A 13,917-nucleotide genomic window follows, 5' to 3' on the forward strand; every position below is an offset into this window, starting at 1 on the left:
ATAGACCCATTAGAGACACACCTGGGAGCTATAGACCCATTAGAGAGACACACCTGGGAGCTATAGACCCATTAGAGAGACACACCTGGGAACGGCAGATCCATTAAAGACACACCTGGGAACTACAGACCCATTAGAGACACACCTGGGAACTACAGACCCATTAGAGACACACCTGGGAACTACAGACCCATTAGAGACACACCTGGGAACTACAGACCCATTAGAGACACACCTGGGAACTACCTATCCATTAGAGACACACCTGGAGCTACAGACCCATTAGAGAGACACACCTGGGAGCTACAGACCCATTAGACAGACATAGCTTGGAACTATAGACCCATTAGAGAGACACACCTGGGAACTACAGACTCATTAGAGAATCACACCTGGGAACGGCAGACCCATTGGAGAGACACACCTGGGAACTACAGAGCCATTAGAGAGACACACCTGGGAACTACAGACCCATTGGAGAGACACACCTGGGAACTACAAGCCCATTTGAGAAGACACACCTGGGAACTACAGACCCATTAGAGAGACACAACTGGGAACTACAGACCCATTGGAGAGACACACCTGGGAACTGCAGACCCATTTGAGAGACACACTTGGGAACTACAGACACATTAGAGAATCACTCCTGGGAGTGGCAGACCTATTAGAGACACACCTGGGAACTACACACCCATTAGAGACACACCTGGGAACTACAAGCCCATTTGAGAAGACACACCTGGGAACTACAGACCCATTAGAGAGACACAACTGGGAACTACAGACCCACTGGAGAGACACACCTGGGAACTGCAGACCCATTTGAGAGACACACCTGGGAACTACAGACACATTAGAGAATCACTTCTGGGAGTGGCAGACCCATTAGAGACACACCTGGGAACTACACACCCATTAGAGACACACCTGGGAACTCCGGGCCCATTAGAGACGCACCTGGGAACTACAGGCCCATTAGAGACACATCTGGGAACTACAGACCCATTAGAGACACACCTGGGTACTACAGACCTATTAGAGAGTCAAACCTGGGAACTACGGACCCATTAGGCAGTCACACGTGGGAACTACAGACCCATTAGAAACACACCTGGGAACTACTGACCCATTAGGCAGTCACACGTGGGAACTACAGACCCATTAGAGACATACCTGAGAACTACAGACCCATTAGAGAGGCACACCTGGGAACTACAGACCCATTATTCAGTCACACGTGGGAACTACAGGCCCATTAGAGACACACCTAGGAACTACAGACCCATTAGAGACACACCTGGGAAGTACAGACGCATTAGACAGACACACTTGGGAACTACAGACCCATTAGAGAGACACACCTGGGAACTACAGACCCATTAGAGAGACACCTGGGAACTACAGGCCCATTAGAGACAGACACCTGAGAACTACAGGCCCATTAGAGACACACCTGGGAACTACAGACCCATTAGAGACACACCTGGGAACTACAGACCCATTAGAGAGACACAACTGGGAACTACACACCCATTACACTGTCACACCAGGGAACAACATGCCCATTAGTGAGACACACCTGCGAACTACAGACCCATTAGAGACACACCTGGGAGCTACAGACCCATTAGAGGGACACAGCTGGGAACTACAGACCCATTAGAGAGACACACCTGGGAACTACAGACCCATTTGAGAAGACACACCTGGGAACTACAGATCCATTTGAGAGACACACCTGGGAATTACATACATTAGAGACACACCTGGGAGCTACAAACCCATTAGAGAGACACACCTCGGAACGACAGACCCATTAGAGACACACGTGGAAACTACAGACCCATTAGAGACACACCTGGGAACTACAGACCCATTAGACTGTCACTCCTGGGAACTACAGACCCATTCGAGAGACAAACCTGGGAACTACAGATCCATTAGAGAATCACACCTGGGAACGGCTGACCGATTAGAGACACACCTGGGAACTACAGACCCATTAGAGACATACCTGGGAATTACAGACCCATTAGAGATGCACCTGGGAACTACAGGCCCATTAGAGACGCACCTGGGAACTGCAGACGCATTAGAGACACACCTGGGAACTACAGGACCATTAGAGAGGCACCTGGGAACTAGAGACCCATTAGAGAGGCACCTGGGAACTACAGACGCATTAGAGACACACCTGGGAACTACAGACCCATTAGAGACACACCTGGGAGCTTCTGACTAATTAGAGACACACCTGGGAACTACAGACCCATTAGACTGTCACTCCTGGGAACTACAGATCCATAAGAGACACACCTGGGAACTACAGACCCATTAGACTGTCACTCCTGGGAACTACAGACCCATTAGAGAGACACACCTGGGAACTACAGACCCATTAGAGACACATCTGGGAACGACAGACCCATTTTAGAAGACACACCTGGGAACTACAGACCCATTTGAGAGACACACCTGGGAACTACATACCCATTAGAGACACACCTGGAAGCTTCTGACTAATTAGAGACACACCTGGGAACTACAGACACATTAGAGACACACCTTGGAACTACAGACCCATTAGAGACACACCTGGCAACTACAGACCCATAAGAGACACACCTGGGAACTACAGACCCATTAGACTGTCACTCCTGGGAACTACAGACCCATTAGAGAGACACACCTGGGAACTACAGACCTATTAGAGACACACCTGGGAACGACAGACCCATTTGAGAAGACACACCTGGGAACTACAGACCCATTTGAGAGACACATCTGTGAACTACATCCCCATTAGAGACACATCTGATAGCTACAGACCTATTAGAGAGACACACCTGGGAACGGCAGATCCATTAGAGACACACCTGGGAATGGCAGATCCATTAGGGACACACCTGGGAACTACATACCCATTAGAGACACACCTGGGGGCTACAGACCCATTAGAGAGACACACCTGGGAACTACAGACCCATTTGAGAAGACACACCTGGGAACTACAGACCCATTTGAGAGACACATCTGTGAACTACATCCCCATTAGAGACACATCTAGTAGCTACAGACCTATTAGAGAGACACACCTGGGAACGACAGACCCATTAGAGACACACCTGGGAGCTATAGACCCATTAGAGACACACCTGGGAACGACAGACCCATTAGAGACACACCTGGGAGCTATAGACCCATTAGAGTCACACCTGGGAACTACAGACCCATTAGAGACACACCTGGGAACTACAGGCCCATTAGAGACGCACCTGGGAACTACAGACCCATTAGAGACACACCTGGGAGCTTCTGACCAATTAGAGACACACCTGGGAACTACAGACCCATTAGAGACACACCTGGGAACTACAGACCCATTAGAGAGACACACCTGGGAACTACAGAGCCATTAGAGAAACTCGCCTGGGAATTACAGACCCATTAGAGAGACACATCTGGGAACTACAGACGCATTAGAGAGACACACCTGGGAACTACAGACCGATTAGAGAGACACACCTGGGATCTATAGACCCATTAGAAACACCTGGGAACTACAGACCCATTAGAGACACACCTGGGAACTACAGGCCCATTAGAGACGCACCTGGGAACTACAGACCCATTAGAGACACACCTGGGAGCTTCTGACCAATTAGAGACACACCTGGGAACTACAGACCCATTAGAGACACACCTGGGAACTACAGACCCATTAGAGAGACACACCTGGGAACTACAGAGCCATTAGAGAAACTCGCCTGGGAATTACAGACCCATTAGAGAGACACATCTGGGAACTACAGACGCATTAGAGAGACACACCTGGGAACTACAGACCGATTAGAGAGACACACCTGGGATCTATAGACCCATTAGAAACACCTGGGAACTACAGACCCATTAGAGACACACCTGGGACCTACAGACCCATTATTGAGTCACACCTGGGAACTACAGACCCATTGGAGTGACACACCTGGGAACTACAGGCCCATTAGAGAGACACACCTGGGAACTACAGACCCATTAGAAAGGCACACCTGGGAACTACCGACCCATTAGCGAGACACACCTGGGAACTACAGACCTTTTAGAGACACACCTGGGAACAGCAGACCCATTCGAGAGACACACCTGGGAACTACAAACGCATTAGAGACACACCTGGGAACTACAGACCCATTAGATACACACCTGGGAACTACAGACCCATTGGTGACACACCTGGGAACTACAGACCAATTAGAGAGACACACCTGGGAACTACAGATCCATTTGAGAGACACACCTGGGAACTACAGACCCATGAGTGACACACCTGGGAACTGCAGACCCATTGTAGAAGGACTTTGGAAGCAACAAGTTCTTAAATTAAATAGAAAACTAACTTTCCACAGGCTATGACCCAAATAGCATGGTGAAGTGTATGCACCTACCTTTGATTGCGTAGGCTTTGATTTTCCAGACTGGGTCAGTCTGGACCAGGCGTACCAAATGATCCAAGACCTGGAAGAGACAAAGTTTGTCAAGTTGCTTGGGTTTCCACCTACCCCACGCCAGCCACCCCCAATTTTTCTGCACTTTTCTGAAGGCCCTTACCCTTATGGCAATCAGTTCTCACGAGTCATGTCCAAATTTCCAGGCAGTGGATGATGGCAAGCTCACACATCATGGGAGAAGCATGCTCCTCAACGTTCCATCTGAAATCACTTGATCGGAATTGGGAGCAAGAACCCAGGCTGACCTCTCTCACTGACCCCAGGAGTCACTGGGTGGGAATCGCGAGCAGGAACCCAGGCTCAGCCCGGGTGACACTGGAATTAAACAGGATCTGACAGGTTGGTGATTTTTCTCTCCCTAAGCCCAGGACACTCAGGCTAATTGTATCATGTGCACTACTACAGTGATCGTGACCATTTTTTAAAAAGGGGACAAGTCCGACTGCAGCAGCTTCAGAGGAATCTCCGTTATCAGCCTCTGGAAAAGTTGTCGCGAGAGTTCTCCTCAACTGTCTTCTCCCTGTGGCTGAGGAGCTCCTCCTGGAGTTACAGTGCGGATTTCGTCCCCTACAGGGCACAACGGACATGATTTTTACAGCACAACAGTTGCAAGAAAAATGCAGGGAACAGCACCAGCCTTTATACATAGCCTTCTTCGACCTTTCAAAGGCCTTTGATACCGGCACCCGCGAGGGTCTATGGAGTGTTCTCCTCCGTTTCGGATGCCCCCAAAAGTTCGTCACCATCCTCTGCCTGCTCCATGACGACATCCTTGCCGTGATCCTTACCAACGGATCCATTACAGACCCAATCCACGTCCGGACCAGGGTCAAGCAGGGTTGCATCATTGCCCCAACCCTCTTCTCAATCTTCCTCGCTGCCATGCTCCACCTCATAGTCAACAAGTTCCCCGCTGGAGTGGAACTAAACTACAGAACCAGTGGGAAGCTGTTCAACCTTCGTCGTCTCCAGGCCAGGTCCAAGACCACCCAAACCTCTGTCATTGAGCTACAATACGCAGACAACGCCTAAGTCTGCGCACATACAGAGGCTGAATTCCAAGTCATAGTCAACGTATTCACTGAGACGTACAAAAGCATGGGCCTTATGCTTAACATCCGTAAGACAAAGGTCCTCCACCAACCTGTTCCCGCCGCACAGTACTGCCCCCCAGTCATTAAGATCCATGGCACGACCCTCGACAACGTGGACCATTTCCCATACCTAGGGAGCCTCTTATCAACAAGAACAGACATTGACGACGAGGTTTAACACCCCTCCAGTGCAGCCTTCGGCCGCGTGCAGATCAAAACTGCCACCAAGCTCATGGTCTACAGGGCTGTAGTAATACCCACCCTCCTGTATGGCCCAGAAACATGGACCATGTACAGTAGACACCTCAAGTCACTGGAGAAATACCACCAATGATGTCTCCGCAAGATCCTGCAAATCCCCTGGGAGGAAAGACGCACCAACGTTAGCGTCCTTGACCAGGCCAACATTCCCAGAATTGAAGCACTGACCGTACTTGATCAGCTCCGCTGGGCATTGTTTGCATGCCAAAGATGAGACTCCCAAAGCAAGCGCTCTATTTGGAACTCCTTTACGGCAAACGAGCCAAAGGTGGGCAGAGGAAACGTTATAGGGACACCCTCAAAGCCTCCCTGATAAAGTGCAACATCCCCAATGACACCTGGGAGTCCCGAGACAAAGACCGCCCTAAGTGGAGGAAGTGCATCTCGGAGTGTGCTGAGCACCTCGAGTCTCATCGCCGAGAGCATGCAGAAATCAAGCGCAGGCAGCGGAAGGAGTGTGCTGCAAACCAGTCCTACCCACCCTTTCCCTCAACGACTATCTGTCCCACCTGTGACAGGGACTGTGGCTCTCGTATTGGGCTGTACAGCCACCGAAGGACTCATTCGGATATCGAAACAGTTAATGATTGGATATCGAACCTATTAATGATTGGATATCGGGCCAGTTAATGATTGGATATCGAATCTGGTAATGATTGGATATCGAGCCTGTTAATGATTTTATATCGAACCAGTTAATGATTGGATATCGGGCCACTTAATGATTGGATATCGATCCTGTTAATGATTGGATATCGAGCCAGTTAATGATTGGATAACGGGCCACTTAATGATTGGATATCGAACCTGTTAATGATTGGATATCGGGGCTGTTAGTGATTGGATATCAGGCCAGTTAATGATTGGACATCGAACCAGTTAATGATTGGATATCGGACATGTTAATGATTGGATATCGAACCAGTTAATAATTGGATATCGAACCTGTTAATGATTGGATATCGAACCTGTTAATGATTGGATATTCGGGCTGTTAATGATTGGATATCAAACCAGTTAATGATTGGATATCGAACCTGTTAATGATTGGACATCGAACCTGTTAATGATTGGATAGCGGGTCGATTAATGATTGGATATCGAGCCAGTTAATGATTTGATATCGAACCAGTTAATGATTCGATATCGGGCCAGTTAATGATTGGATATCGAGTCGGTTAATGATTGGATATCGAACCCGTTAATGATTGGATACCGGGCCGGTTAATGAAAGGATATCGAACTTGTTAGTAATTGGATATCGAATCTGTTAATGATTGTATATCGAACCAGGTAAGGATTGGAGATCGAACCAGTTAATGATTGGATATCGAACCTGTTAATGATTGGATATCGAACCAGTTAATGATTGGATATCGGGCCTGTTAATGATTGGATATCGAACTTGTTAATGATTGGATATCGGGCCTGTTAATGATTCGATATCATCCAGTTAATGATTGGATATCGAACCTATTAATGATTGGATATCGGGCCAGTTAATGATTGGATATCGAGCCTGTTAATGATTGCATATCGAACCAGTTATTCATTGGATATCGGGCCAGTTAATGATTGGATAACGGGCCATTTAATGATTAGATATCGAACCTGTTAATGATTGGATATCGGGGCTGTTAGTGATTGGATATCGGGGCAGTTAATGATTGGACATCGAACCAGTTAATAATTGGATATTGGACCTGTTAATGATTGGATATCGAACCAGTTAATAATTGGATATTCGGGCTGTTAATGATTGGATATTCGGGCTGTTAATGATTGGATATCGAACTAGTTAATGATTGGATATCGAACCTGTTAATGATTGGATATTCGGGCTGTTAATGATTGGACATTGGACCTGTTAATGATCGGATATCGAACCTGTTAATGATTGGATATCAGGCCAGTTAATGATTGGATATCGAACCTGTTGAAGATTGGACATCGGGCCTGTTAATGATTGGATATCGAACCAGTTAATGATTGGATATCGGGCCAGTTAATGATTGGATATCGAATCTGGTAATGATTGGATATCGAGCCTGTTAATGATTGTATATCGAAATAGTTAATGATTGGATATCGGGCCAGTTAATGATTGGATAACGGGCCACTTAATGATTGGATATCGAACCTGTTAATGATTGGATATCGGGGCTGTTAGTGATTGGATATCAGGCCAGTTAATGATTGGACATCGAACCAGTTAATGATTGGATATCGGACATGTTAATGATTGGATATCGAACCAGTTAATAATTGGATATCGAACCTGTTAATGATTGGATATTCGGGCTGTTAATGATTGGATATCAAACCAGTTAATGATTGGATATCGAACCTGTTAATGATTGGACATCGAACCTGTTAATGATTGGATAGCGGGTCGATTAATGATTGGATATCGAGCCAGTTAATGATTTGATATCGAACCAGTTAATGATTGGATATCGAACCAGTTAATGATTGGATATCGGGCCAGTTAATGATTGGATATCGAGTCGGTTAATGATTGGATATCGAACCCGTTAATGATTGGATATCGGGCCAGTTAATGATTGGATATCGAGTCGGTTAATGATTGGATATCGAACCCGTTAATGATTGGATACCGGGCCGGTTAATGAAAGGATATCGAACTTGTTAGTAATTGGATATCGAATCTGTTAATGATTGTATATCGAACCAGGTAAGGATTGGAGATCGAACCAGATAATGATTGGATATCGAACCAGTTAATGATTGGAGATCGAACCTGTTAATGATTAGATATTGAACCAGTTAATGATTGGATATCGAACCTGTTAATGATTGGATATCGAACCAGTTAATGATTGGATATCGGGCCTGTTAATGATTGGATATCGAACTTGTTAATGATTGGATATCGGGCCTGTTAATGATTCGATATCATCCAGGTAATGATTGGATATCGAACCTATTAATGATTGGATATCGGGCCAGTTAATGATTGGATATCGAGCCTGTTAATGATTGCATATCGAACCAGTTATTGATTGGATATCGGGCCAGTTAATGATTGGATAACGGGCCATTTAATGATTAGATATCGAACCTGTTAATGATTGGATATCGGGGCTGTTAGTGATTGGATATCGGGGCAGTTAATGATTGGACATCGAACCAGTTAATAATTGGATATTGGACCTGTTAATGATTGGATATCGAACCAGTTAATAATTGGATATCGAACCTGTTAATGATTGGATATTCGGGCTGTTAATGATTGGATATCGAACTAGTTAATGATTGGATATCGAACCTGTTAATGATTGGATATTCGGGCTGTTAATGATTGGACATTGGACCTGTTAATGATCGGATATCGAACCTGTTAATGATTGGACATCAGGCCAGTTAATGATTGGATATCGAACCAGTTAATGATTGGATATCGAACCTATTAATGATTGGATATCGGGCCAGTTAATGATTGGATATCGAATCTGGTAATGATTGGATATCGAGCCTGTTAATGATTGTATATCGAAATAGTTAATGATTGGATATCGGGCCAGTTAATGATTGGATAACGGGCCACTTAATGATTGGATATCGAACCTGTTAATGATTGGATATCGAACCAGTTAATGATTGGATATCGGGCCAGTTAATGATTGGATATCGAGCCGGTTAATGATTGGATATCGAACCCGTTAATGATTGGATAACGGGCCATTTAATGATTGGATATCGAACCTGTTAATGATTGGATATCGGGGCTGTTAGTGATTGGATATCAGGCCAGTTAATGATTGGACATCGAACCAGTTAATGATTGGATATCGGACATGTTAATGATTGGATATCGAACCAGTTTATAATTGGATATCAAACCTGTTAATGATTGGATATCGAACCTGTTATTGATTGGATATTCGGGCTGTTAATGATTGGATATCAAACCAGTTAATGATTGGATATCGAACCTGTTAATGATTGGATATCGGGGCTGTTATTGACTGGGCCAGTTAATGATTGGACATCGAACCAGTTAATGATTGGATATCGGACCTGTTAATGATTGGATATTGGACCTGTTAATGATCGTATATCGGGCAAGTGAATGATTGGATATCGAACCTGTTAATGATTGGATATCGAGCCGGTAAATGATTGGTTATCGAACCCGTTAATGATTGGATACCGGGCCAGTTAATGATTGGATATCGAGCCGGTTAATGATTGTATATCGAACCAGTTAATGATTGGACATCGAACCAGTTAATGATTGGATATCGGACCTGTTAATGATTGGATATCGGGCCTGTTAATGATCGTATATCGGGCAAGTTAATGATTGGATATCCGGCCTGTTAATGATTTTATATCGAACCAGTTAATGATTGGATATCGGGCCAGTTAATAATTGGATATCGAACCTGTTAATAATTGGATATCGAACCTGTTAATGATTGGATATTCGGGCTGTTAATGATTGGATATCGAACCAGTTAATGATTGGATATCGAACCTGTTAATGATTGGACATCGAACCTGCGAATGATTGGATATCGAACCTGTTAATGATTGGATATCGGGCCGATTAATGATTGGATATCGAGCCAGTTAATGATTTGATATCGAACCAGTTAATGATTAGATATCGGGCCAGTTAATGATTGGATATCGAGCCCGTTAATGATTGGATACCGGGCCAGTTAATGAAAGGATATCGAACTTGTTAGTGATTGGATATCGAATCTGTTAATGATTGTATATCGAACCAGGTAAGGATTGGAGATCGAACCAGATAATGATTGGATGTCGAACCAGTTAATGATTGGAGATCGAACCTGTTAATGATTAGATATTGAATCAGTTAATGATTGGATATCGGGCCTATTAATGATCGGATATCGAACCTGTTAATGATTGGATATAGGGCATGTTAATGACTCGATATCGAACCTGTTAATGATTGGATATCGAACCAGTTAATGATTGGATTTCAAACCTGTTAATGATTGGATATCGAACCAGTTAATGACTGGATATCGGGACTGTTAATGATTGGATATCGAACTTGTTAATGATTGGATATCGGGCCTGTTATTGATTCAATATCATCTAGTTAATGATTAAATATGGGGCCTGTTAATGATTGGATATCGGGCCAGTTAATGATTGGAAATCGGGCATGTTAACGATTGGATATCGGGCCAGTTAATGATTGGATATTGAATCTGGTAATGATTGGATATCGAGCCTGTTAATGATTGTATATCGAACCAGTTAATGATTGGATATCGGGCCAGTTAATGATTGGATAACGGGCCACTTAATGATTGGATATCGAACCTGTTAATGATTGGATATCGGGGCTGTTAGTGATTGGATATCAGGCCAGTTAATGATTGGACATCGAACCAGTTAATGATTGGATATCGGACATGTTAATGATTGGATATCGAACCAGTTAATAATTGGATATCAAACCTGTTAATGATTGGATATCGAACCTGTTATTGATTGGATATTCGGGCTGTTAATGATTGGATATCAAACCAGTTAATGATTGGATATCGAACCTGTTAATGATTGGACATCGAACCTGTGAATGATTGGATATCGAACCTGTTAATGATTGGATATTCGGGCTGTTAATGATTGGATATCGAACCAGTTAATGATTGGATATCGAACCTGTTAATGATTGGACATTGAACCTGCAAATGATTCGTTATCGAACCTGTTAATGATTGGATATCGAACCAGTTAATGATTGGATATCGGGTCTGTTAATGATTGGATATCGGGCCAGTTAATGATTGGATATCGGGCCAGTTAATGATTGGATATCGTGCCAGTTCGTGAATGGATATCGGGCCAGTTAATGATAGGATATCGAACCAGTTAATGATTGGATATCGGACCTGTTAATGATTGGATATCGAACCAGTTAATAATTGGATATCGAACCTGTTAATGATTGGATATCGAACCTGTTAATGATTGGATATTCGGGCTGTTAATGATTGGATATCGAACCAGTTAATGATTGGACATCGGGCCTGTTAATGATTTGATATCGGGCCAGTTAATGATTGGATATCGAACCAGTTAATGATTGGATATCAGGCCAGTTAATGATTTTAATATCGAACATGTTGAAGATTGGACATCGGGCCTGTTAATGATCGGATATCGAAACAGTTAATGATTGGATATCGAACCTATTAATGATTGGATATAGGGGCTGTTAATGATTGGTTATCGAATCTGGTAATGATTGGATATCGAGCCTGTTAATGATTGTATATCGAACCAGTTAATGATTGGATATCGGGCCAGTTAATGATTGGATAACGGGCCACTTAATGATTGGATATCGAACCTGTTAATGATTGGATATCGGGGCTGTTAGTGATTGGATATCAGGCCAGTTAATGATTGGACATCGAACCAGTTAATGATTGGATATCGGACATGTTAATGATTGGATATCGAACCAGTTAATAATTGGATATCAAACCTGTTATTGATTGGATATCGAACCTGTTATTGATTGGATATTCGGGCTGTTAATGATTGGATATCGAACCACTTAATGATTGGATATCGAACCTGTTAATGATCGGATATCGAACATGTTAATGATTGGACATCGAACCTGTGAATGATTGGATATCGAACCTGTTAATGATTGGATAACACGCCGATTAATAATTGGATATCGAGCCTGTTAATGATTGTACATCGAACCAGTCAATGATTGTACATCGAACCAGTTAATGATTGGATATCAGGCCAGTTAATGATTGGATAACGGGCCACTTAATGATTGGATATCGAACCTGTTAATGATTGGATATCGGGGCTGTTAGTGATTGGATATCAGGCCAGTTAATGATTGGACATCGAACCAGTTAATGATTGGATATCGGACATGTTAATGATTGGATATCGAACCTGTTAATGATTGGATATTCGGGCTGTTAATGATTGGATATCAAATCAGTTAATGATTGGATATCGAACCTGTTAATGATTGGACATCGAACCTGTGAATGATTGGATATCGAACCTGTTAATGATTGGACATCGGGCCTGTTAATGATTGTATATCGAACCAGTTAATGATTGGATATCGGGCCAGTTAATGATTGGATAACGGGCCACTTAATGATTGGATATCGAACCTGTTAATGATTGGATATCGGGGCTGTTAGTGATTGGATATCAGGCCAGTTAATGATTGGACATCGAACCAGTTAATGATTGGATATCGGACATGTTAACGATTGGATATCGAAACAGTTAATGATTGGATATCGAACCTGTTGATGATTGGACATTGGGCCTGTTAATGATCGGATATCGAACCTGTTAATGATTGGATATCAGGCCAGTTAATGATTGGATATCGAACCTGTTAATGATCGGATATCGAACCTGTTAATGATTGGATATCAGGCCAGTTAATGATTGGATATCGAACCTGTTGATGATCGGATATCGAACCTGTTAATGATTGGATATCAGGCCAGTTAATGATTGGATATCGAACCTGTTGATGATTGGACATCGGGCCTGTTAATGATTGGATATCGAACCAGTTAATGATTGGATATCAGGCCAGTTAATGATTGGATATCGAACATGTTGAAGATTGGACATCGGGCCTGTTAATGATCGGATATCGAAACAGTTAATGATTGGATATCGAACCTATTAATGATTGGATATCGGGCCAGTTAATGATTGGATATCGAATCTGGTAATGATTGGATATCGAGCCTGTTAATGATTGTATATCGAACCAGTTAATGATTGGATATCAGGCCAGTTAATGATTGGATAACGGGCCACTTAATGATTGGATATCGAACCTGTTAATGATTGGATATCGGGGCTGTTAGTGATTGGATATCAGGCCAGTTAATGATTGGACATCGAACCAGTTAATGATTGGATATCGGACATGTTAACGATTGGATATCGAAACAGTTAATGATTGGATATCGAACCTATTAATGATTTAATATCGGGCCAGTTAATGATTTGATATCGAGCCTGTTAAT

General features: G+C 43.5%; 1 protein-coding gene across 3 annotated transcripts in view; it reads right to left on the minus strand.

The window, feature by feature from the left end:
- heatr4 (HEAT repeat containing 4) overlaps positions 1–13,917 on the minus strand; it is a 311,409-nt gene that overhangs the window by 65,192 nt on the left and 232,300 nt on the right. For all 3 annotated transcript variants that reach the window (XM_070878686.1, XM_070878685.1, XM_070878687.1), the window contains one exon: positions 4,449–4,518. In XM_070878686.1, coding sequence (XP_070734787.1) covers positions 4,449–4,518 — 70 coding nt within the window. The remainder of the gene's footprint in view (positions 1–4,448; positions 4,519–13,917) is intronic.

Source organism: Pristiophorus japonicus, chromosome 4 (assembly GCF_044704955.1).
Source record: "Pristiophorus japonicus isolate sPriJap1 chromosome 4, sPriJap1.hap1, whole genome shotgun sequence".
NCBI classification, from domain to species: Eukaryota; Metazoa; Chordata; class Chondrichthyes; family Pristiophoridae; genus Pristiophorus; species Pristiophorus japonicus.